Source organism: Rhinolophus sinicus, chromosome 17, assembly GCF_057876585.1.
Source record: "Rhinolophus sinicus isolate RSI-liver-muscle chromosome 17, RSI-T2T, whole genome shotgun sequence".
NCBI classification, from domain to species: domain Eukaryota; kingdom Metazoa; phylum Chordata; class Mammalia; order Chiroptera; family Rhinolophidae; genus Rhinolophus; species Rhinolophus sinicus.
The window spans coordinates 37,815,760-37,841,166 of NC_142517.1; the positions used below are offsets into that span (position 1 = coordinate 37,815,760).

Sequence of the window (25,407 nt, forward strand, 5' to 3'; positions counted from 1 at the left end):
ATTAAAAGAGTCCAACGTGAAGGGAGAGTAGAGGAAAAACTTACTTTATGAAAGTGAACCAGGAAATGAAAATGTAGATGTCTCGTGATAGCTGATTGGGTTAAACATTTGCCAGGTGCTTCAATGTCTATTCATTTCTTTTCTTGGGGAGGTGGGGGAGGACTCTTTTAAAGTCGTTTTGTGTTTGTACTAGATATTTAAAAAATATACTTTGTTCTAATATTATTAATATGTTAAATGATGTTAACATTAATATTGTGTTGGTTATTAGAATACATTTTAAGATAAAGACCTAGAAAAATGAGTCAGTGAAGTGAAGCAGAATGACCAAATCAGTGCTCCCACCTGCTCAAATTAAATATTACCACTACCATTTTTCCCCTTTCGTTTTGAAAAATTAAATAATTATAGAGAAGAGGCTAATGAATTAATAAAACCTGAAATCTTTGTATTGATCTAAATTTTTCTCCCAGAGTTATAAATGGATGCCTGCATGTTTTTAGAGAATGGACCAATGTCGTCCATTTTCAGTATCCCAGCTCCTGGGTCTTACTCCTCTTCCCATCCTGTTTTCCCTATTGAACTTTGCTCCCTTAATGATATTTTCTCATGGCATCTCTGCTTCCACAAGAGGAAAACACCAACAAAAAAACCATTATCAGATATTTTCAATTTCAAAATAATGGAAATCCTTTTATATAATATGTTTTTGAGGGAAAGATGAGGAAAAATACTGGAGAATCACTGGGTTAAAAAGCGTGTTTTTACCCCCTTCTGGAATCAACAATGGCATTGATCCCTGGAAACTGTGGGACATTGCATTTATCATAGCTCCTATGCTGAGTTCAGAAGAAAGGGGAATCCTGAACCAGGAAGAATGTGGTGCAAAAATTTCTCCAGTATTTTTGTGCAATTCTTCCAGGCTTTCTGTAGTGAAATGCACAGCCACATTTCAGGACATTTTTTGGAATGAGTACCAACTTGGTTTAGGCCAAAAAGAAAACAAAAGAACCAAACCCAGGACTGTTCTGTCCAGTGGGATGACTGGTCATTTTACCCTAGTTTTAACCTTAATAATTAATTAAGGTTGGAATTAAATTATGACATGGCCTAGTATTCTAGGAGCAATACTATCTTTTGAATACCTGAAATCTGTTTTCACTTTGAATTGGTAAAAATAGAAATAAATAAATTTTCTACTGTTTAACTGCAAGTTTTCAATCTGTCTAAGAGTAAATTCAGTCACCAATGAAAATATCCATTATTCTATTTCTTAATATGGATAGTAAAATAACAGTGTGGAAGGCTTGGGGTTGAGAATTCTAATTCTGAATACAGGGTACATACTTCCAAGTCATCCAATCAAACTGAACCTGTTTCTTTGGGGAAAATGCAAGTCAGAAATGATAAATGACAATCCAAGTCCTAACTTGGGAATGAGGAGTGACCAAAACAGATGTGAGAAGGGACCATGCTTTGGCATTATAATGTCCATTATTATGAAATGTCTGGAATTGGGGTAATAATAATGAACAAGGATGACAGTAATGACGATAAGAACACCCCAGGAATGTTACCTTTGGTGGAATGTCTTCTTCCTGTCGTAACCAAGAGCTTCGGTCAAACTTCTCAATGCGAGTGGGAAGAGGAGGGTTTTCCGAGGTGGGGTCTGAGTTCTGGCGTGGCATCTCAATGCGGTGAGAGGTCACGTTCAGAGCCTCTTGAAACCCGGACAGGCCCTTGGTGGGCTGCTCATGCACTGACTGGGAGGCGGTCAAAGCAGGTCCCTGGGATTTTACAGCTACCAGATGTGGGATCTAAACATCAAACCAACATCAGAGTGAGTTTATTAGAAGAAGGAACAGATCAGCTAGTACCTCCCTCGGTGGAAGGGAAAACAAATTTTAGGGCACAAGAACTGGAGTGCATAGAGCCCGTGACCGCTATCTACAACCCGCTCTTAAAAGCTCTTCAAAATTTTCCATTTAGAGCTATCGTTACCTTACAGCTGAACCAGTGTTCCTGGCAAAAAGTTAAATGATTTATTTGGGGCTGCTAAGATGTCAGTGAAATACGTGTGATGATAATACCAATAACTATTTTTAGTGAACATTTATTGACCAGCAATACATTTACAAGCACTTATCTTCTAATATTAGAAATGTCATTCATTACAACCCCTAACCTGGACTTTAGGAAGTGCTATTGCATTGTAAAACAGAAATTACCCTGGATACCTTACCTCTTATGAATTCACTAAATCCACCATGAGGTGGACACAATTATTTTCCTAATTTTTTCACGAGAATGTAATGTACAGAGAGGTTAAGTAATACCCTAGATTTCACAGCTAATACGTGGTGCTGGAGCCTGGATTGGAATCCACACATCCCCTCCCCCCACCATGCCTAAGTGCTGATATCCTGCTTTGTGGCTCTTACCACCTATGCTATTATAAACCGCTTAACACCAGGACACTTCTTTCAGAGTTGTAAGTCTCACAATTTGGCATGTGGTGACATTTTTCATGCAGGAAAGACATGTAGTCTTTTGGTGGAAATGTGGTGCTTTAAGATAAATCATTAAAATCTAGATTTTAGAGTAACTTTTGCCATTATTAGCACTGCTCACACTTCATTGTTCAAGCTCTGTAAGCTTGTCTCCTCCTCCATCACGAAGGTAAGCTCCCTGTGACATTGTAGCTCTGAGTCGAGTACTATGCCTGGCACGTGAAAGGTGCTCAATAAATCTTAGCTAGGGAAACATTTAAAATGTTTTCTAAATTCAATTGTTAATTCCACAAACATTTATTTAGTATCTGCTTTGGACAAGTGAACTATCAGACTCTCTTTGGCCTGAAATCTCAGTGCCTAGACTGCTGGGTAGGCATTTCCCCAGCCTGGCCCCATTCCTCTTGCCTGGAGCAGGTCTTATCCTGGAGCAGCCCCACCCCAGCCTCTTCAGACCCTCTTTACACTGAAATATTGAATCTTATTAATTATTGTTCAGAGAAAAATCCTCAAAGTCAAGTTCAGCCTAATGTTATGCTTCAATCAGAATAACACCGTAACCGTATATTAATGTTAAATATCATTAAATATATTAAATAATAATATAAAAACAAGCTATATTTTAAAAATATGTAGCACAAAACAGAACCTACTTTAAAAGAGCCAAAGAAATAAAGATAAAAATCAAAGCACCCGAAGAACACTTAATCCAATTAGCTATCACAGAATATCTACATTTTCATTTCCTAGTCACCTTCATAAATTGTCGTAAGTTTTCCCTCCACTCTCCCCTTTTACACAGTAAAAGAACCTTAAAAGGTCAAAGTTAGAGGTTTCATTATTTTTTAAATTTATTTTGTGTTTAAGTATAGTTGGTATACAATCTTATATTGGTTATATTAGTTTTGGGTGTACGATACAATGATTTGACATCTCTATACCTTACAATGTTATCACCCCACTAATTCCAGTAATCACCTGTCACCGTGTAAATTTACACAATATTATTGACTATATTTCCCTTCACTTTTTCACCCATCCCCCAACCCCCTCCCGTCTGGCAACCATCCCTTTGGTCTCTGTCTCTATGAGTCTGTTTTTGTTTTGCTATTTTTTTTTTTTTTAAAGATTCCACCTATAAGTGAAGCCATATGATATTTGTCTTTCTCTGCCTTATTTCACTTAGCATAATATGCTTAGGTCCATCCATGTTGAAACAAAGCTAAGGGTTTTAAAAGAGGAAGTTTGTGTGTTCAAAGAGAAGTTCCTAGAAAAATGTATCCTATGGAAGGTCAGGCATGGAAAAATTACATGCAAATAAAACCAAGCAAGTACAAGATATGCTCAGCTGTCTGGTACTGAAAAATCTTGGACCTCATATAAAGGCAAACTTAAAACCAAGAATCCTTGTTTTTAGCACTACTCTTTTTAACTCTGGCTCACATAGCATGATATATTTCAAAGGTGACCTCAAAATATTTTGTGGAAGTGTTAATATAGGTAGATACCTGGAAGAAATTTAAGACATTTGGGTGAAAACAGCTGCATTACCTTTATTTTTCACGAAATTCCATACTTGTCTCACTTCATTTTTGCTATACATAATCTAAAGAGTCCTCTAAACCTTCCAGAAATGTCCTCTTTTTCTAAAACTGGAGTAACCTTTTTCAAATAGCTTCTAACAGTGGTTCTCAAACTGAACAGTGCATCAGAATCTCGTGGAGGGCTCTTTAAACCAGACTGCTAGGCCCCACCCCAGGTCCGAGAGAACCCGAGAATCTGCATTTCTACCAAATTCTTGGGTGATGCTGATGCTGCTGGTCCAGTGATCATACTTTGAGAACTAGTGGCTTTGAGGACACAATTTTATCCAAGTCCATTTAATTTTTCTGGTTTCAGGATCATGCCAAAATCCAAAGGAATAAACATAATGTAATAGTTTATATATCAAAGGTCTATATGAATTTTATTTTAGTAATTAAAACTAAAAAGATGTTTATTTCCACCTTGCAGAAACTTCCACGGGTTTCCAGAGAGGCTGATTTACCAAGAAGTGACTTCATGGTTGGCTCAAAGTTAAGGATGGTGCTTTTTCTTTCTCACCTCTTCCTCTACCCTTGAAATACAGTGGGGCCTCTTCTGTGGCTATAGATTCTATATTAAGGGCCATCATTTGACTGGTCCTTCGCCTGAACCTATGTTACAATCTCCTGGGCTTTCCGTCGGTTTAATGGTCTACCCTACTAAAATGACTGATGGAATGAAGGGGAGAATGTACCTGTGGATCCACTGGTCTGAGCATAGGCGGGGTCCGAGCGGGCTGAACCCCACTAATACTGAAGGACTCCGACCTTGGGGGCAGGTTGGGGTCAGATATCCTGTTGGCAACCTTGTGAGGCATGGCAGGTGAGCTCTGTCGATTGAGCCTCGATCGCTCTTCTACCTAGAAACAAAAACAACAAAGAAGAGAGCTTCAGTGGATAGATGGAGAGAAGCACATTGACTTCTTAGTAAGGATGTTCTGCAGTCACCTGCACAGCCATTTTTCTGTCCCTCTGGTCAATCTGTTGGAGCCAAAACTCTCTCTGTCTGCTCTGCATCAAGAATTTGTGAAAAGTTCTGTCAGAGTAAACACTAACATGAAAAACACACAGAATACTTAAACCATCACCCTTCCCTTATCTTGTGCTATTTTAGTTAGCTGCGAATTTGGGACCTGCTTAAGAGTTCATCTTACATTGATTGGGATATTATCTTGCTGACTGGTCATAAAGCCACAGGGTCAGTGAGGGAGAGACAAAGGGAACTACTGTATGGCAGGCATTATGATTGCTTGGGGAAAACAGAAAATTGCTGTGAGTTGACTCATGGGACAGGGAGGGGAAGGCCATGGGAGGGCTGACGAGAGCATCAAGCTGAGCCCACCAACCCCTCCACTTCTTCACATGCCCGACTGATAGGAAGGTGAGAGTTCCAGGTGCCTCGCTTAATGAGCATGGCTTGTCTTAAATAGATTTCCTCTATCATTTTCTTTTTCTCCTTGAAGGCCTTTTCTTTTCAGTTGTCTCTCCCTGCTCTCTAAAGTACTTTACCCCTCCTCATTCTTTCCATTTCCAGCTTGGGCTCCACTACCTGACTCTCCCCTTCCTCCTCCCTATTTCTCCACACATGGTCCTCATTCTTGCTTCTCCTCCTCTTCCCCTCCCCCACTTCCACCCTCTCCCCTCTCTGGCTGTGTCCTTGTCATTCCCTTTCTTGCAGAGTTTCTCTCAGCCCAAAGCAGATGACTGATCATAAGTGTTTCACAGGGAAGGCTCACAGTGCCAGGAAGGCCCTTCTTACAGGTAAAAGTTACCTTTCAAACTTCTTTGCAGCAGATAGACTGTTTCAAAGGACAATTTTAAAGGAACATTTAGAATCGACAAGATGGAGACTGTTAGACATGATTTAAGATCAATTTTAAGAAGTCTAGGGTTCTTCTTCCAGATCCATCTTGTCGACTCCTTTATTTCTTTAGAGTCAACTTAACAGCTGTACATCTCAAACTCACCAGGGCAATGCACTCCACCCTAATGACCCTTACTTCCTAACTCTCTTCTGCTGACTCACTGAGTATAACAAGAGCCTGTCATGGAACCCACATGTGGGTCCTCAAGAAATATGTGCGTGTAGCTACTAAAAGTCTACTCATTTTACTACCTGATTTGAAATAAATAAAAAAGTTATTCTTTCTCATCCTCCATACTCCATTTTGAATCTTTTTAGAGGCAAACTCAGTCTCATATACAAAATAAGTTTGTTTTCTAAACTTTCATATTAACTGCAAACATTTTAACACGATAGGAAATGCTACCGAACAGACAACGGCCCTCCTGCCTTTCCTTGGGGGTAATTTCAACATCTCTTCCCCTTCCCTGGCTGTGCAGGGTACATACAAGTGGCATCCACTGCAGGGTACATACACTGCTTTTGAAATTCCATGTCCCAGAAGCTTATCACATACCAAATGACATTAGCTGCAAAAAGTCAGGGATATCAGCCAGAACATACATGCTTTGTGTATGTGTGGGTGCAAAGTATTACAAGAGCAGTGATCATTTGCAAAAGCAAAGAACAAAGCCAGCTTCGAGGTAAGACCACCGAAAAGAGAGTCTGCAAAGACAGTAACAGGTCAACTCAGACCAAGGCATTCAATGTATTGCTTTTTCAACTCCTAGTCTCTTTAAAAAGAAGGTGACTATTCCCAGACCACTAGACTCAATAAAATATTAGCCATTTTCTTATTCCCAGGGAAGATTGTTAATAAATAAATCACATGTCCAAGCACCTGTCACTATCTGAACTCCCACCATCCAAACCACTGCTGTCTGAACTCAGGAAAGCAAGAGGTTCGGACACACTTTCAGATTAACATTTGGCTATCCAAACTAGAGCTGCTTGTTACCTGACATTCAGGAACCACATACTGGGAGTACCAAAAAAATGTACACAAGTGGACACTGGTCAACGTTGCTCAAGCAGTAGTTCGCCGTAATCAGAAGTGTCTGGACACAGATGGTAACTACTTTGAGCACCTCTTGTAATTGCAGAAGTCAAACGTGACTTGTATTCATCTTTGTTATTGGTGTATATTGAGTATTACAATTTTAATACAGTTTTTCTTTCTTAAAATGTATATACATTTTTTTGGCACCCTCTGTATATTCAGGGAATAAAGACTACTCATCATTATTATTTTATTAACTGTAAAATATCTTCAGTTTTAAGTACACATTTAGAGACAGCACATTAAAAACAACAGTCGAAAAGTATGTCCCCAAAGGTTCCATTTTGAGCAAATACACTATTTTTTGAGATAAAGACTTCCTTTGGCAACTATCAGCAACAAGGCTCCAGCAAAGAAAGCATCTTTGCCTTTAATAGGACCACAGGCAGCACAGGCCCTAAAGCTGTCATTCGAAATGAACAGGGTAGGAAGTGGGGTGCTGATTTTCATAGGTAATTAATGGGTTCGAGTAGACTATAGATATTACTAATGTGCTTCTAGAAAAATTTCTTATGCTTTGTATCAATTAATTTAGACACTAAATCTCACCATTACTGTGTTTCAGTCTGTACCATTCTGAAATACATGGTATAAATAATCTAACGTTACACTTTGCAAATTATGCCAGAATGGGTCCAGTATGGTGAAATTTCCTGGGTTGGAGTTTGTCCAACATAAAGTTGAAAATTTATGAGACTGGCGTAACAAGGAGGCCTCTGGCTATACACTTTGTCTCAAAAAAATCCTTGTTCTAAAGTATTTAGGAAGATACTGCTGCCCATTGCTTTTGCACTAAAGGAACAGCATGAGTATTAGAAGAAAGACATCAACTGAAATAATCTAATAACAGTTTCAGATGGACAGAGGAGAAGCTACATAGTGTATCCAGGAACGGGCCTTTCTGATTTTGATACTGGGGAAAGTGCTGTCTCCTGACTTATCACAGCTTATGTCTACTAACTGAACAGGAGAGATGTGAGTGAGACAAAAGAAGAAAGCGTCTCTTGCCACCCCCTCCCAGAATAAGGATACATGTGATTGAAAACTGGAGTCCAATAAAGATGTTTCAATCTGGCTTGTACAATACTCCAAAAAAAAAAAAAAAAAAAAAAAAATCTATTAGCTGAGCCTCTTCTCCAACCTCCTGTTGGACGTAAAATACCAGAAATACCACCAAAAAAGAGTGTTCTAGTTGCATCAGACAGTGTCAAGGTGCCAGACCGTAACAACAAAAGATAGCTGTTACAAGGGATTTCATAGGTGAAGGGATTATCAATGAATATAGAGAACAACATTAGGAGAGAGTCATCAATTATACTAAAAAAGCAACATTTTTCTTATTAAAAGGACTGTTATAATATCAAAGCTAAAATAACTCTGCAGAAATGCTATGCTATTTATTATAGCATTATAGGGAGAAAGAAAAAATAACTATGGTCTCAGAAATAAAATTCTGCTCCAGGCAGGGCGATGCTGCCCATTGGGTACTATAGGTGTGATGTCTAAGGCCTCTGAGATGCATCAAAGCTACATACATACAAAAGACCTGAAAATTAATGTGTTGATTACACGATTTGAAAAATTTTTTTCCAAAATAAATAAAAATATATTTAAACATGTGTAAAAGGAAACGTTATATCAATGTTGACAGTCAAATTGCTTTGTACATTTGAAAACAATTTATAACTTACAATGTCTCACTTAGCAATAATGAATATTTGCTGAGAGAAATTCAAAACAAAATTATAGGAGTAATTTTAAAAATGTTGACAGCAAAAATATATTTATTACATCATATGGGTGGATTTTAATAAGATTTTATATGTGGGGTCTCTGAAGGTCGTAGAAAACCTTACTTAAGAGCTAATATGTGGTAAACTGCACACAGTCTTTTGGGAATTCCTTTTTACTCCAACTGAACAAAACAGTTTGAACTTTTGTCTATACTGACAATGCTGGTGAAGGAGACAGAATCAACAAATAACTTTGAAGTGCTCATTAGATACTTTGACCCTGTGCTCACTGCTCACATCAAGAGTTGAGTCATTGGCAAAACCACATGGGCAGATGGTTATCGAGCAAGATTGGGGATATCTCTTCTGTGAGGCCCCTTTGACGTCAGGGAAGACTCTCACTCATACGGAACGCTTAAAATGCAGTCTTGTCTGAAGATAAGGGCCTGGACTACTTTTCCAACATCCACTAACCAATGAGTCCAGAGAAACACACAGATTCTCATATGAATGAAGCACAGAACTTAAAAGTAATGAGGTGAATCTTGAGCAAGCTGAGATAGGAAATGAAGAAGTGTGCATCACTGCGAAGAGGTGGGTACAGGAGATGGGAGTTGCCTGGGAACTGCTCATGTGAAATCTAAGCCAGAAACAACAGAGGTAAAATATTTATTCCTTGTGGGCGACAATGGCCTTGGGAACAAAACATAAATATGCTGAATACTGGATTTCATTTGCATTTGTGAAGTGCCTACAGTTTCAATGGCAGATTCACATACATGTCCATGACCCCGCAGACTACAAGACACGAAGTACAGATGGGATGCTATACCTCAGGAAGGCTATGACTTGTTCCAGGTCACACAGCAAGGAAGTGGAAGGACTTGAACTCAAACCCCTTACTGCTACCTTCCAGGTTTCTCTCAAGCTAAATCTTAAGAGAGATAATCAGGGACCGAAGAAAGATGGGAGCAGAGCTGTAAACTCTCTAAATGGTAATTTAGGAACCTCAAATATAAAATAACTCTTACAAAGAAAACAACACATCAGTGTAGAGCAGAAAAAACCAAGTGGAGATGGAGAGTTCTTATGTCCAGGGATTTCAGAGTCCAATGAGCTGATAGGACATAAAGAGATATCCTGGCCCATCATCAGCCAAATAAAACCACGGCCAGGTGACTGGCAGGCATCACAGAGAGAGAACATGAGAGAATGTTAAAAAAAATAAAAATACAGTCTCATGTAGTACTCATGTTGACAGAGCATTCTGTCACTGCTGCGTATTGGTGCAAAAAAAACACAAAAAGCATGAGGGTGGGGTAGGAAGGAACACAGTTACTGCCAGGCCCAGACAATCACACACCATTTTAAGGAAAGGAATCTGTTCCATTATATAAAAAAAAAAGGAATTATAAGAAAAGGAATCATTATCATTCAAAAAGTGACAGTGAGAAAAAGAAATACCTTCAAATTTTGCTGACGTTTAACAGAATCATACTGATGTTTTCACAGAACAAATGTGACTTTCATCCCAAATCAGAAAAGGCAGAGAATTTGAAAGGAATGAAAATGGCACCCCCTCACAACACCCCGGTCCTCCTTTTAATAGAGACATTAATGTTCTTTTTTGGTTGAAATCTGAGAAACAAAGGGAGTGTTATATTCAGGATAGAGAGAATACTCAGTACAAGGAGAGGTAATGGCTCAAAAAGATTTACAAATGATTGAGTATTTTCTTTTGCTTTTACTGCATCCAACAGACTGATAAGAAAGGTAATGGGAAATGCGATGATGACTTATGCTCCACAAAAAAAAAAAAAGAAAAGAAAAAAAAAAGGCAACAAAAACTAAGAGGAAGAATCATTATAACAATATTACACTGTTTATGAAAAAATGTTGATTTGGAATAAAGAAGAGAAGTAAGTATATGAAGAAGTAATCAAAGAAGGAAAAACCACCCTGATGAGAAGGTACAGAGTAGTGAGAAAACAAACACTGGAACAGATCACAGAGGAGTCTGCAGTGGGTAGAATATGGCTGGTGTCTTCAAGGGCACACAGGGCAAAAAGCCCCAACACTACATCACAGTAAACCATGGCCTGGGAACAGCTGCTTGCTCCCTCCTGGTAAGGAGATTTTCAAAGTTATACCCTGGCAGAGTATGCATTTGAAAAAGAAAATGGTATCTTTTATTCTACCTCCAGGAGAGAATTTAACCCACGTTGTTTTTATCAGTTGATAAGTAAGGTACTGCTGAGCTAGTGTTACTGTCCATATCTCAAGTCTTGAAATGTGTGCTACTGTTTGGCTACCTTCCTACTATAAGAAAAGAAATCTGTAAATAATACTCTAAAAGAAAAGTTCATACATTGCTGATGATAAACATTAAAAGATTAAGAAGATAATCATCCTCACACTCATTTTTATTCCCATTTTAAGAAGTGGGTATTAAAAATAACAAGGAATCAAACCAAGGCAGACAATTATTTGTTCTTGTCTGTACACCAGTCGCTCCAATCCCAAAGTTAGCACTTGTCACTCATTTTATCATCTAAATGTTTCATCTTTCTTCTAAAATATGAACACCCACTCTAAGACTTGGGAACTGTCTCGTGAATAGATTGATCATTAGTTGGAAGCTGGACTATGTTAGGCACACCCAGGGGATAGGACTAAGTATGAAATCCCAAAAGAATGTTCCCACATGTCTAGAAGTGCATGAAGCCCAAAGGAAAAGCACCAGCTGCTAGGGAAGCCTGAGACCTTGGAAGATGTCGCCCATCAGAGGTGACCCAGACTTATGCTGGCCAGGGAACCTCAGGAGTGCTTGATGACACAGCTATGTTCTTTGCATGCTCAACTGCTATGTTTCTTTTACTACTAGGAGCCTGGCCAGGAAACACAGGGGAATTAGGAGTTCTAGAAAACTTCCTTGGTAATAACTGCAAAGTTTTGCCCCTAGGAGTGTCACAGCTTCTGAAAGCTCGGGAACTATGAACTGGTTCTGAATAGAGAGGATAGGCCAAGACATTTAATGATGAGGACAAGTAGTAACTAGAAAACAATTAAGTCAAAGTGGTTCAGTTCAAGTCAGAATGTACTGGGTAAGAGGTAGAAGGAAGGAAGTGGTAACTACACCAGATTTTTCCCCCCTTTCTGGTACATTTATGCATGAGGAAGCTGCGCAGGGGGAAGGAGGAATTCTGGGATGCTTTGCAAGGAATCAGTCTTCTCCAATGGGGTATGCAGGTGTCCCTGTCCTAAACTTATGCTTGGGGCAGGGAACACTGAAAGCCGGGTGGTCATGAGTTAAGGAGAAGTCGTTTAACGATGCAGCATTTGTCAGAGGAGCAGTGGTACTTGTAGGGATGCATGAATTCATGGCCCTCTTGCCTGAGGTCCACATGAGTCTCTAAGGCCCTCCTTAATTGCAGCAATGGACAGCTGGGGATTTATCACTTTGGAGATGTTGGGAGAGGACAAACAAATGACCTTAGATCCTAACTTGGTAGGTGGGCTACATTCTTGTGAGTGAGATCACTTTTGAGATCTCTCTATGGTCTTTGAGGCCTCCTAAGGCTTCAGTTGTACTTTAAGACCAAGTCTAATAGGACAAGCTGGTCCATGTTTCTTGCATGAGTGCTGCTCAAACAGAAGTCTTGATCTGGAATCATTAATTTCTGCAGGTGCTACCGTCATTAGCTTAGTAGAGGCTAGTTTTCCAGCCTTCTGAACATCTTCCATAATCAGGAGCTGTGAATTTGGCTTAGCTGAGGGTTTCAACTTGGCATGGCTAGACAATGGTTTAGCAGGGGAAGAAGGTGGCACATCTCTGCCAGCCAGGATGCATGTCAACTGCTGTTTAATAGCATAGTGATTCTGCTTAGCTGGAAGAACAGGTGGGTTATTAAGGAGTCAGTGCTGCACCTGGGAGTAGGGTCACACATTTGAATTATTGATCTAAGAGAGAGAGAGGCAGCTGTTACAGACATAGGTAAATATCAATCATATTTACAGACTCAAAGGGAAAGTAATCAAAAACGTTCTTTACAATGAATGAATGATTTTCTCTACGGATTTAACTTTTTTCAGTTTTAAAAGAAAATGTTATTTTTGTAAAAATAGTGCATGATCACCACAAAGGATTTAAATAGTACATAAAAGTATAAAAAAATTTAAAGAAAAAACCCTGTAGTTTCTTCGTCCCATAAACAACTATCGTTAACATTAGGGCACTATTTTAAGCATATTCTATATATATAAGATAGAATAGAAAACTAAAAAGACAGAAATATTTTTATAAAAAATAGGATCTTCTATAAGAAATCTGGTTCTGGTAATATTAACATCATAGTCTAGATAACTTGAAATAAGCTCTAGCTGTAAATACGTGAAGATACTAGAACAAAATACAAAATAATGCCAACATCCTTTCAAATGACTAGCTATACTCACAAAAAAATAAAGGAAATCACTAGATGCACAAATAATGATAGAACTGAAAACCAGGGTGTTGTGCACATGACGTGACACCGTGAGTCCCTGGAAGGGTTGTTGATCTTGGTTAGTTATTATTTTGTTTGTTTGCTTTACCCATTTGGTTATCACACACTTTTTTTTCTACCATCCAAACAGTTTTTAATGAGATTTTAAAAAATAGCTCATCACAGAGACAAGTTCCTGAAACTCCTTCCTTAATCTAGTAGGTGAGCAAATGAAGGGCCACTACTTTGGAAATGTTTACAAAACAAATACAAATGAGTGGTGACCCTGGAAATGAATACCTCAAACACAAGTCTGAGGCCAACTGTGCATTCCATCGGTACCTTAATGACCTAAATGACAAGGGGATGTTAGTGACAATGCTAATGATCAGTTTCAGGGCCCAGGTATGGACGGGAAATGATTTTACCTAGAATTCGTTAATTCCTAAATCATATTCTTCCATAGAAAAGTCACTGAAAATCCTCATGCTACAAACTCAATGGGGCTCCTATAAGGAAAATTGTTTTTCTACTCCCTGTTGTTGCTTACAAAAATCTACTGCATCAGCAGATACAAAACAAACAAACAAAAAAATCCAACTATAAATGGATGAAGGTGCCTTGCTATTTCTCTACAGAAATAATGCTATGACTCTCACAAACACAAAGCATGCACGTCATGAAGAACTGTCTTCTAGCTTCACAGCACTACTTTAACTCTCCGCTGTGACTGGATGAACTCATTATAGCCAATAGCCGGGCCAACAAGGCGTGACTACACTTGCTTGCTCACTTACCTCCTTGGCCCACGCTGGTTTCTCACTAGGACTCATCCCTTCTTTGTAATGATACAGTGACTTCTTCTCCACTGGCCTCTGCTCCTGCCGCTGATGTTGAAGGGAAACCAAGTAGTCTCTCTCTTGCTTTAGCTGCCTCTGCAGTCTTTCTGCTTGTCTCTGTTCTTCCAATTGTTTGCGCTTATATTCCTGTCCAGATCAGGAAAGAGCAGCAAAAAAAGGCCACATCACCACACAGGAACCATTGGCCAGGACCAGCTAAGCATGCAATGGAGTCAAAAGTGCTGGTAAATAAAAAAAGACCTCAATACTAACAGAACCACAGGAGGATATCAGGATGTGCTGGAGAGACAAGCTACAGCCTTGGGTTAGCATCTACACAGAATGTGGCATTTAATGAAAACACTATTGCTTTAATGGCAATCCCTACAGAACACCACCCATTGCAAAGTGACTTATCACTGATGAATTACAACCAGGAAAGTGGCAATAATAACATCTGGATGGTCAGTACACAACCCCCGACCATAAGGAGCCATCCACTTCCTGATTTGCTAATTAAACCATTCAAATATATATGATTAAGTACAAAACTAAACGAGTGCAAAAGATACTGCTTTGATCGTCTTTTAACAGAACTTGGATCAACAAAAACTGTTATTAAGATTATGTTCTGGCTAAAAAATATCATAATGAAACTGGATAAAACATTCACTTAAAAAAAACCATATACCTTTGGACAGCAGTGCAATAATAATAAAAAAGTACTTCTAGTGGAAACTGCATGAGCAGGGAGCACAAAATGTTTCCAAGGTAAGGGTAAAACTAATAGTCTGCAAATGAAATATGACTGCAGAGCTGAGTGGGTTCTTATGGAAGAGGCACATTTTGCTGTGATTGTATTCCAGCGTGTTGCAAATGACCTTAAAAATTACTCTGCAATAAACACAGTGGGTCTCAAAAACCATCTGAACTGATAATAAGGCTGGAATCATGTTACAGTTTTCCAGATAGATGGACTTAATAAAGAATACACAACAAGAATATTAAATGCATTAAGACTCGGCAAACTGGGTCAGGAAATGTGTGAAGTTTCTATGAGATTTTGTGAGATCCATGAGGCTTGAAGGATCCCCTGTTTTGGACTGGCATGCTAGGAGGACAAACACACTCATGCATGTACACACACCCCCACACACACACGATGAACACAGAGCAGTTCAGCTGGCTCTTGGCTTTCCCATTACCAGAAGTAGAGCTTGTTCATGCAGTAGCTGCTGCTGCAAGATCTCTAACTGTCTCTGCTCCTCCTCTAACTGTCGCCTGATGTACTCCTGGAGAGGTAGGCAGCAGAGAATTCAGAGGAACACAAAGAGAGAAAGAGAGAGAAAAAGAACCGGTAATTTCAAAGGTGACAAGAGCTGCCAAGTTAAGTGTGGAAGGAAGGAGGGAAAAAAACAACAACACCCAGACACCTCCTCACAAAACAGGAAAAGTATGAGCACCAAAGCAAAAGCATTTCAATGCAGTCAAAGGCACAAGCCCGCTACCTGCAACAGCTTACCCAGATGGCTCGGTGCTTTGCTATGACTCTTTGGTTTTAATAAACCCAGCTACATTTTAAAGCTTTCATTACTGGTTCCCTCTTTATGGGCTACCTGGAATTAACAATGCTATAAAGTGCAGAGGCTCCTGTGCAAGCAGCAGGGACAAAATAATTGCTGAATGCCGTTGTGCACTGTCTTTGGAACAGAACCATCCTGCAGAGTTGCCCTGTGCTGTTGAATGCGATTCTGACAAGGAGAAAGGGGCCTGCATCAATGGCTCCAAGTCATGGAGACCAGAGACTGCCTGAGTAGAAAAGCTCTCCTGAAGCAATGAAAGAGTAGCACGTGCTGCAGTGCTACCTTCAAAGGAGATACCCCAGGTTGGGAGAATCAGGAGATCAAGGTGTGTCAGACTCTGGCCTGGGCAGGAAGCAAGGCTGAATGCGTGGGCATTGCCAAGGTTGTGCTTTGACGTCTTGAATAGGTGAGAGAGAAGAGTTGCTTGAGAAAGAATAAGAACCTGCTTCAACTGTGCAGTCCTAAGAGAAGGTGACCCACGCCCCAGAGACAGCTGGTGCTGGAGTTCACAGCGGGGCCGCCTGCGGGGCTGCCTGGTCCCAGCTGTACCTGCTCATGCTCTGCACGCCTCCGCTCCTCTTCCCGGCGCATCTGCTCCTCGTAGTGCCGGCGCTGCTCCCGCTCTTGCTGCTTCCGAAGCTCCTTCTCTCGCCTCTGTTGCTGTGGGGCAACAAGCAGACAACCCTGAAGGAACCGGGCACAATGGGAAGGGTGGGCGCGGGGAAGCCAGCAGGGAAGGGTGCAGAACTGCGTATACGAGTGAGCTCTTAATGAGAGATGCCTACGTGCCTGAAGGCGCTGTCTCTCCTGCACTATTGGGGGACACACTGGCAAGGATGGGGTGACAGAGAGCAATTCAGTGTCACGCAGAAACACCCTGCTATTTACCATGCAAGTAGCCTATCTGAGTTTATGTCTCTCCTGAGAAGTTCCCATTAAGAGCTGTCTCCCAACTGCCTGACGGAGGTTTTCAAATCAGGGGTAGTTTTGTAATAAGTTACTTATTACATCTCACCAAACGGTTTATGAGATTCTATAGGTTTTAAAACACATTCACAATACTCATGTCATCCATTCTTTACGACACCACATAGGGCAAACCCTTCATAGACAAAGCAAAAACCAGAGAAGTGAAGTGACATGTTCAAGTCCATACAGTAATTAATGGCTGAGGGCTCAATAGAATTTACTGATCCCCACCCAGGCCACTACCCTTTCTGACACACCAGGCTGCCTTTCTTTATTTTCTGGACTATTCACTTTTGAGTGTCAATTTCAACTTCTTGCTCAAGACCCTTAAGCTCAGGTACCAACAGCATCGCATACAATTATAACCATGGCTCCGACAGTGGACTATGTGGTAAGCACCTTTCATGCTTTATCTTATTTAATCTTCACAAAAATCTTCTGAGGTCGATATTGTTATTATTCTCCATTTTATATGAAAAAAACCGCAGCCCAGAGAGATTACGTAACTGTTTAAGGTTATGCTCACATTCAAGGTCATGCCCACTGAGTGGTGGAGCTTGACTGCAAAGCCAAGCAGGGTGACTCCAATCTGAGCTCATCACTACAGAAGATGAAGCGGCAACAGGAGTGATAGAAAGATCGCAAATTAATCTGGCTCTTCATTATACTCTCAGGAAAGAAGAACAGCTCAGGAGCAGTCACAGGCGCTCATGTATCCCAACAAGGGATAATACTGTTCCCGGTCCCTGGAGCATTTGGAAAGTGTGGGGGAGAGTCGGAGGTTTTCTGGTTGTCCCAGTGACAGAAGGACATGCCCGCCACTTAGCATGAGGGGCCCGCAATGTGCAGCATAGTCATACATTACAAAGCACTTCCCCATGCCACATGCCATTAGCGCCCCTTTGGAGAAAAGCCACAGGCCCTTCCCTTTGTGTCAGAGCCCAGTACTGGCATTAGGATTTCTTCTTCCTCAAATACTAGGTTTGGAGGGGACATCGCAGGGGGTCCATTCCCTTGTTAACTTTCTCAACAACACTTCACTGCCTGGCTGAGGAAAAATGAGTTATTCAAAATAGAATGGATTATGACGGTATCCCACTGACAAGCTAGCTTTGCACAACCAGGGAAACGGCTTTCTAATACAAAAGCTCTGTCACAGCCCCAGCTAAACGGACCACAGACATTCCAAACACCAAAGGAGCCCAGGATGAGGAGGCCTTCCTGAGGTGGTTCCCGCCCGCAATTCCTGGGCTGCTATTGTCTTCCCATCACCTCTGAGGCTTGGGAGATCAGCTGCATTTTTTGAGACTCAAGTTGTATCACTTCCACATTATTATTTATTTGTCCATCTTAGATTGCAGGTGATGGGGAGCCACTGGGGAACTGTACGCAGTCAAATGCCACGATCAGACGTGCATTTTCAAGAGGTCTCTCCACTGCCACAGGAGGGGGCAAGACTAGAAGCTGGAACATTGTGCGAGGCCATTCTATGGATCTGGGCAGAAAATGACAGGGCAGTGATGGGTGAAACAAAGGCTGTGGGGAAGTCCATGTTCACAACTGCCGCTGAGGACGGCGACGCAGCCCAACGTTAAAAAAGACGAAAACCTACCCAGGTTTCCAGTTGTTCTACCAGGACTAGAGTAGGCACCAACTTAAGAGGAGAAATTAGAATTTGGCAAGAATAAAACAGGCAGCGTGGTGACTATGGGGTGTGTGAGGGTGAGTGATGTTCCCGGCTGAGGAATGAGGCAGATGGTACCACAGAGGAGGAAAAGCGGGTTTAGGAAAGGGAGCGAGGAGTATGTTGGGGGATAGACAGGAGTCAAGTTCTAGACATGCGATGATTTGTTTTACAGAAAAATAATAAAGGACGATATGAGTTGAAAACATCATGGGAACTGACTGAATAATTTGGACTGCAGACCCAACACAGAGATATTTCCAACACTCAACCAAAGCACATCAATGCCAGCATAGAGAATACAATAATTATGTGTACAGATCTGGCTCCTGGCAGGAAATAGGCCTAATTTAGCTAACATTTCAAGTTTTTCACTCCGACCATTGCTCTCTTTCTTGAGGGGGAAAAAAAAAAAAATCAAGCTTTTGGAAGATTTAGCGGATTTTTATGTGAAGGATTTGTGCGTTTTCAACCTCTTTGCCAGGAATCGATACTACTTTATAAATCACATGCCACTCAGGTCCCCATGCAAGGTGTACACAGTAGTGATTGCAATTCAAGACGGTCTGGGCTTCCCAAGTACTCTAGTTTCTGAGAAAGACACTCAAAAGTGACTAATAATTAATACTGATCTCACTCAGATCAGCTGCTGCTAACTCATGGAGGCATCTGCCAGAGCTCTGGTTCCTGTGGCGAGCCTGGAAAAATAAATCACTTCCCCAACCTTCTGAAGGCACCTTGCCAATTTCCAGCTGCTGCATCTCAGTGTTAATGCCTTTCCGGGAAAAATGTTTGCTCTCCCTCCTCCTGGGCGTCAGGCTGTTTGATGGGACATACGAAAACATGTCAGAAAGGGACCAAGTCCGGGGCCTCAAGCAGACACCTTTATAAAGCTTTAAGACTCTTGCTAGAAGTAGCAGTTTGAGGCTTGTGTTTGATCCTGGGGGATGCCCAGCCGCTCACTTGGGGCCTGGAACCTGGCAGGTGCACAGAAAACTTTATTGAACTGAACCAGGTAAAAATCTGGGGCAAAAGAAGACAACAGAGCATTCTCTTGTATTTCCTGGGTGGTATTTTCCTTCCTATCAGTACTTATAGTTCACATCACACTATCTCAGATTATGGTTCTCTGTCTGTCTTACCTACTCTGTACTCTAGGTTGAAAGCTATTTGTGGGCAGGGTCTCCATTCCACTTTAGTTTTTATCTCCCACTGTATCCAATATAGCGCCTGATACCATTGACATTTATTGCATTGAATACTGTAGACTGGGTAGCAAGAGAAGAGGAGAAAGACGTGCAGAGCCTCAGACCACCCCATTCACCTTTCTATGCCCTTCCAGGCCAGAATATTCTTTTATGCTGAGTACAGACAAGGCCTAAGAATGTTTTCCTAAACAGAGACCATCTACAATTGGCATTAGCATGGTATCTATTTGCCATCTTAGAGAAAGGCTGTAAAATAAAATAAGGGACTAAAGACTCTAAGTTGAAAGTGGAAAATAGGAAAATCATTTCTAAATTTCATTAAAATTATGCATAAAGATGTTAGTAGTTCTGTTTTCAAGAAAGAACAGCTTAAACCAACTACTCAAAAACTCTTGGCAGATGCCCCACCTAGATTGAACTGCCCAGAAGTATATTTTTTATACAAATCTTCTTGGATGCATCTCTAAAAGTTGTATCACTTAAAATTCGATATTCAGCGGGTTCTTACAAGTTTCTTAGTTGTTTTTTTTTTTTTTTTTAATTTTTCTCCTGGTTGAGGGATGATTGATAATACCCACTCTGAAAATTTTCCAGGCTAAAATCATTCTGGCCTTACTCTGTGGAGTAGGACACGGGGCTCTCGTCCCCTTTGTCTTCTGCTGGTGTTCCCAAAGAATGATTCTTTTTTTAGAACAGTTTGATCCTCTCCGTGGGTGTTCCCTCAGGCCACATCCAGGCAGAGGTTGTGTGGCTGCACTTTCAAGTCTATGAACTTGTTCATTTTAATGAGGAAAATAATCCTGCGCCCTGCTCAGGGTACCCTCAAATGCATTTATCCCAAATTGACTATGTAGAATTTCAGTTCTTTCAATTCTTGTAAGGGAATATCACCTTAACTCTTAAACATTCAATTCTTATTACCGTTGTAAGAAAGAACTCTCATGGGCATTCATGACAAAGGCTGTGGAATTGAGCGTTCTCTCCTTTTGTTTCTTTAAATGTTCTTTTTAGATTAAGTTCAACCAGCACAGAGGTGTGAATTGCACAGGGTGCTCTGGCTCTTATAGAAGTGACTCTGATGAACTCCTAGGCCATAGATTGGGTTTTACAACATTATCAGAACCACTGAGTAAAACTAATCACTGTGTTTATGGCAGGAACATCACCTCAGACATTATTCACAGCATCACTCCCCACCATGAAGCAAGTGTAGAGGTTTTCAATTATCTCAGAAAGCTCGCCTGAGTAACACGCTTATTTTTACCTGATGGACAATGTGAATCTCGAATCCTTTGGGTTTCCCTCTTCTCTTAGCTGCTCGGACTCTTGGAGTCAGACTGGTGCCCTCCCACCTCCACCCCTGCACCGGGACGCAGGCATTCTGGGAACTGACCCTGCCCTCACGTCCTCTTGTTTTTCTCTTCTATTTTACAGTCCCTTCTACTTTATTTTCTCATTTATTTTTCGTTGCTGTCTTAATCTTTGTAAGCTACCGTAACTCCTCTTTTCGGAATGAAGAAAAGTCATATACAAACAAACAAATGAAAAACAAATCTTGGCCCGCCATATCTTTTGAAACCTCAAAATCTCCCTTGGAAAGATCAAAATGAAGATAAAGAAGAAATTGTAGACTTGTGATTTGGTTCTTTGTTGATGAAGACGTCTGTTTACATCACCTGAGCATGTGGTTAGAGTTGTTTTCACGGCAGTGGGGATCAATCTGCTCTGATCCTGCGATGCTCTCTCACTGGCTGGTTAAAGCGAGCTGCATAGCACACACAGAGCTGGCTGGGACCTACAGGGAAACGTAACACGATCTCCTTCCTAATCGTAAAGACTGTACCATGGACCAGAACCCACATTAAGGATTCCGTAAGGATAAGGATCTTTTGGAAAAACGTACAGGGTTGTAGTCTCTATGTATGTTTTTTTTTTTCTTTTTTAACCTAAAATAGTACTTCACCATAGATTATTTTAAATAGAGCCTCACAATTGCTGTATGAGATAAACGGGGTAAATGTCATTCCTAAATTTTCTTCTTTTTATAGACTCTCAGGATGGCCACATGATAAGTTAGGGGAAAATCATGGAATGAATACAAATCATCATATTGGGCACTGTCTCTGAATATCAGGTATTTGCTGGACTGGGTGATTCACATGCTTCAGCTCTTAATCCCACAATGTGACTACAGAGTTTATTATTATTATTCCCATTGTATAGATAAGCAAATTGAGGCTCTGAGAAGTGAAGTAAATTGTTCTATGTCACGTATCTGGAAAATGGTAGAGTGTGGAATCAAGCCCAGGTCGGTCTGACTCCACAGTTTCCACACTATGCCCTACTACCGCCCGCCTCTAGTATCTGGGAGAATATTCTGTCAGTTGGCGATGTGGTGGGAAGTACATTGGAGATGTAGTGGGAAGTACAGTGAGAGTGTGGGGAGGAACCAATAAAAAGATACCACATCTCTCCTGTCACCATCAGCACTTCCTTCAATATCCTTAAGAAATGTCAGATAAGATACTTGGCTGCTTTTTTTTTCTTTTGGTAGATTTGGGGAAAACAAGGCTAGATGCCGTTGTGTACGGTTTTGGGGTCCTGGGTCTATCTTTTACATATATCATGCTTTCCATCATACAGACTCAGAGGTAACATCCACATTTGAGAATTAATATCCCACAGCTGCAATGTGACATGTTACCGGGGACAGGAGTAGCTTAGGCAGGCAAATAGCTTGGAGGAAAAACTACTGGAGCAGAAATAGTAAGACTAGATTCTAGTCCTGCTCTTCCACCAACACAACCACCACAGACCACACAGTCTCAAGACACATTTGTTTAACGAATGAGTGAATGTTGTATGACCTTGAACAAGTCACCTTAACCCAAATTTCAACAAGGTGGCAGATTAGGTGATTTCACAGGTCTGTTCATTCCAGAGTCTAAGCAAGGATGTGCTGCATTGCAAAGCAAAAACTACTAACAATTCAGAGTAAGAAGTGAAAACGGAGCAGGATTCCAGTGTTCTCTTCGAGAGTTCCACTTGCGTTTCATCTCAGCCATCTCCTGGAAGTAGTGAGAGGGGACCCCACTGACTGTGGAGAATTCGAGTCAGCCTCCAGCGGACCACAAGCAGCTGGTGCAGGATCAAGTCGGGCTCCTTGGGCAGTACCTCAAACCATCCCCACAACTCAGGGGCTCTCCGTTAAAGACACTCGATATGAAAGGACCCAGTACGGTCTCTTCAGTCAACCGCACAGCACACATGCCCCTCACTTACGTAGGACGGTTCTGTATCAGCTTTGCAGGTGCTGTGCTTGTGCCCAGAGGGTTTAAGCTTCTGGGCATTCCATCTGCCCATTCGAACATTTGCTCAAGTTTCAGTTTTGGAAAGACCACTGCAAACCAACCTCCGCAGGGCAAGGGCATGATTCCTTATAACTAAAACTTGGATTCCAAACTTTTGTTTAACTGGAAGGATATTAGAGGAATGGTGAAGCAGTCTGACACCTCTGAATTCAATATACAAAAAAGTCATCAGAATAAGAAAAAAGAATAATAATCATTAATACTGAGAACACACACTTATGTAGCACCTCCTCTGATGCCAGGCACTGTCCTGATGAGTCGTATTAACTCCTTCAATCCTCGCCACAATCCTTTTAGGCACAAACTACTATCATCCTCCCCTTTTGACAGATAAGGAAACAGACACATACAGGCCAATAGCCTGCCCAAGTTCACTCAGGTCCAAGTGCAAAACCAGGACCATGCTCTGTGTCAGGCTCTTGCAATGCTATCTTTGGATTCGGCAAGAAGATGGTTGAGACATTTATGTACACTAAGTGAAAGATGCTGTCTTATGCTTTTTCAAGTGGCCATTTCCCCCTCTTTCTAGCTTTACTTTGTTACCTACCTTTTATTCACAGAAACAATAATCAGAGAACCACTGAGGAAGCCAGACAGACCGCATGCTTTTCTTTTTACGCTTACTTTACTATTAAAGATAAAAAATCCACCCTACCCATTCAGAGCTTTCCTGGAAATTAACTGCTGAAACTCTTCGTTCGAGTGCCCAGGCCAACTTTGGAAGAATGGGCAGCTCCACAGCTGAGCTCTGAGTCCGTGTGTGCCAACCTGGTCATCGTGCATGTAAACACACTGAGTGGTGAGGAGGCTTCGTGAAGAATTCTGGGCCCGCATCTTCTCCAGATGCTCGTCAGTGTATTATTCACAATCTCCTTATTATCTCTGAGCCACAACAATTTCCCTACGGAGAATGGCTACCTGCATTTTCCTGGGTCTCAGACAGGGGAACAAGAATGGCTTCCCAACATTTTGGGGGCTGATGTTGAAGGCATTTTAATTTTCTTTGACCTAACTTATATGAATGCAGCAATTCACAAGCACTTGAATCCATAATGGAACAAGTTGCTCAAAAATAGAGTATGCTGCCTCAAGCCTCTAAAGGTAGAGGCAGAGATTATATGTTAAATGGACTAAATGACTCTGTTTGGGGAATATTATCCAAGGGATTCTGCTTTGAGAGAAGAAGTGTATTAAATCACTTTTGAGATCCCTTACATTCCCTGACCTCTATGATTCTATAAAATTAGTCACTGAAGAAAATAAGAGTGAAATGAAAGAAATTCGATTTAAATGTCATGTGAAATAATACTTTCTGTGAAACTATTTTGTTGTCATAGCTCTGTGGTTAGGAACCATTACGAATGATAATTGTGAAAACACAAGAAATTCAGACTTGAGGTAATAAAAAGAGGTTCCCTGAAGATCCTAGAGAGTGGAAGGCAGGTCTATAACACCCGTTCCATGCTGTCACTGAAAAGCCCTGCCATCCACCTACAGTCAGCAATGTCTAATCTGGTTTTTTCCCTAGTATGAAATGCGATAAGTATAACATACTAGCATGTCCTTCCCATTCCTTGAAAGTGTAGGAAGGGGTCTGGGCAAAAGGATTTCAAGTATCAGTAGCATTTTAAGAGTCAGTATAGGAATTTCAGCCCAACTTCCTCATCTTGGCAGGAAATCCCACCCCTCTGAGGATCCAGAAGCCTACGCAGAGAAAGGTAGGCCTCTTGCAGCACAGCCGGTACGTTAGAACAAGGAGTCCTTCTGGATCCACTGAGAAGCAAGGTGCCATCAATCCATGCGTTCCACGTGGCCTCCTGAGGCACAGGCGTGATACATACACTCATGCAACTGCAGGCCGTTGTCAGAGACCTGTGGGCAGGCCCTGCACGGGACAATGAGCATCCAGTTTGGCCCCCAGCTGCTTCATAATTTCTGTTCTGCTACTGGAATGACAAAGCAAAACCCCAGCTGGAAAGTAAGCGTTCAGTCTTCATGCTGATGCTAACGACATCCAGGAATAAAGGGCTGGTCTGCCCCCCACCAGCGACCACCGCTCGCAGCACACATTAGGATGCCTACAGTTAATGATGAAGTAAATTAAAGGCCATTTCTCAGCAGTGCTGATACATTAACACTCCAGGCCCTGAAAGGGGAGGGTTGTTCTTGCTCATGGTGCTTTCTTCTGCTGAGGGCCTGGGAGCGTGGTCTAGTGGGTGAGAATGCAGCACCGGGGCAGCCACACTGATTGTCCTGCGTCTCCTACCTCTGCCCTTTGAGCCTGCTGAAGCTGCATTCAACATTGAACCCTCACCCTAAAAAGAGATAACATTTTAGGAACAAGGCAGACAACGGGAAATAAAGATTTTTCGCTTCTTGTGCAACTCTCCTGAACTTACTCACATACTTACTTGGTACGAGGTACTGTTCTAAGTGCTTTGTATATACTAACTCATTTACTCCTTGAAACTATCACTATC

The 25,407-nt window shown here is 41.2% G+C and overlaps 1 protein-coding gene across 9 annotated transcripts in view; it reads right to left on the reverse strand.

The window, feature by feature from the left end:
- TNIK (TRAF2 and NCK interacting kinase) overlaps nucleotides 1-25,407 on the reverse strand; it is a 363,868-nt gene that overhangs the window by 54,127 nt on the left and 284,334 nt on the right. For 6 of the 9 annotated variants that reach the window (XM_019735221.3, XM_074327881.2, XM_019735211.3 and 3 more), the window contains 5 exons: nucleotides 16,245-16,355; nucleotides 15,318-15,404; nucleotides 14,071-14,259; nucleotides 4,789-4,953; nucleotides 1,578-1,817 (listed from right to left, as the gene is read on the reverse strand). In XM_019735221.3, coding sequence (XP_019590780.2) covers nucleotides 1,578-1,817; nucleotides 4,789-4,953; nucleotides 14,071-14,259; nucleotides 15,318-15,404; nucleotides 16,245-16,355 — 792 coding nt within the window. The remainder of the gene's footprint in view (nucleotides 1-1,577; nucleotides 1,818-4,788; nucleotides 4,954-14,070; nucleotides 14,260-15,317; nucleotides 15,405-16,244; nucleotides 16,356-25,407) is intronic. The other 3 variants (XM_019735248.3, XM_019735239.3, XM_074327892.2) reach the window with 1 other exon arrangement.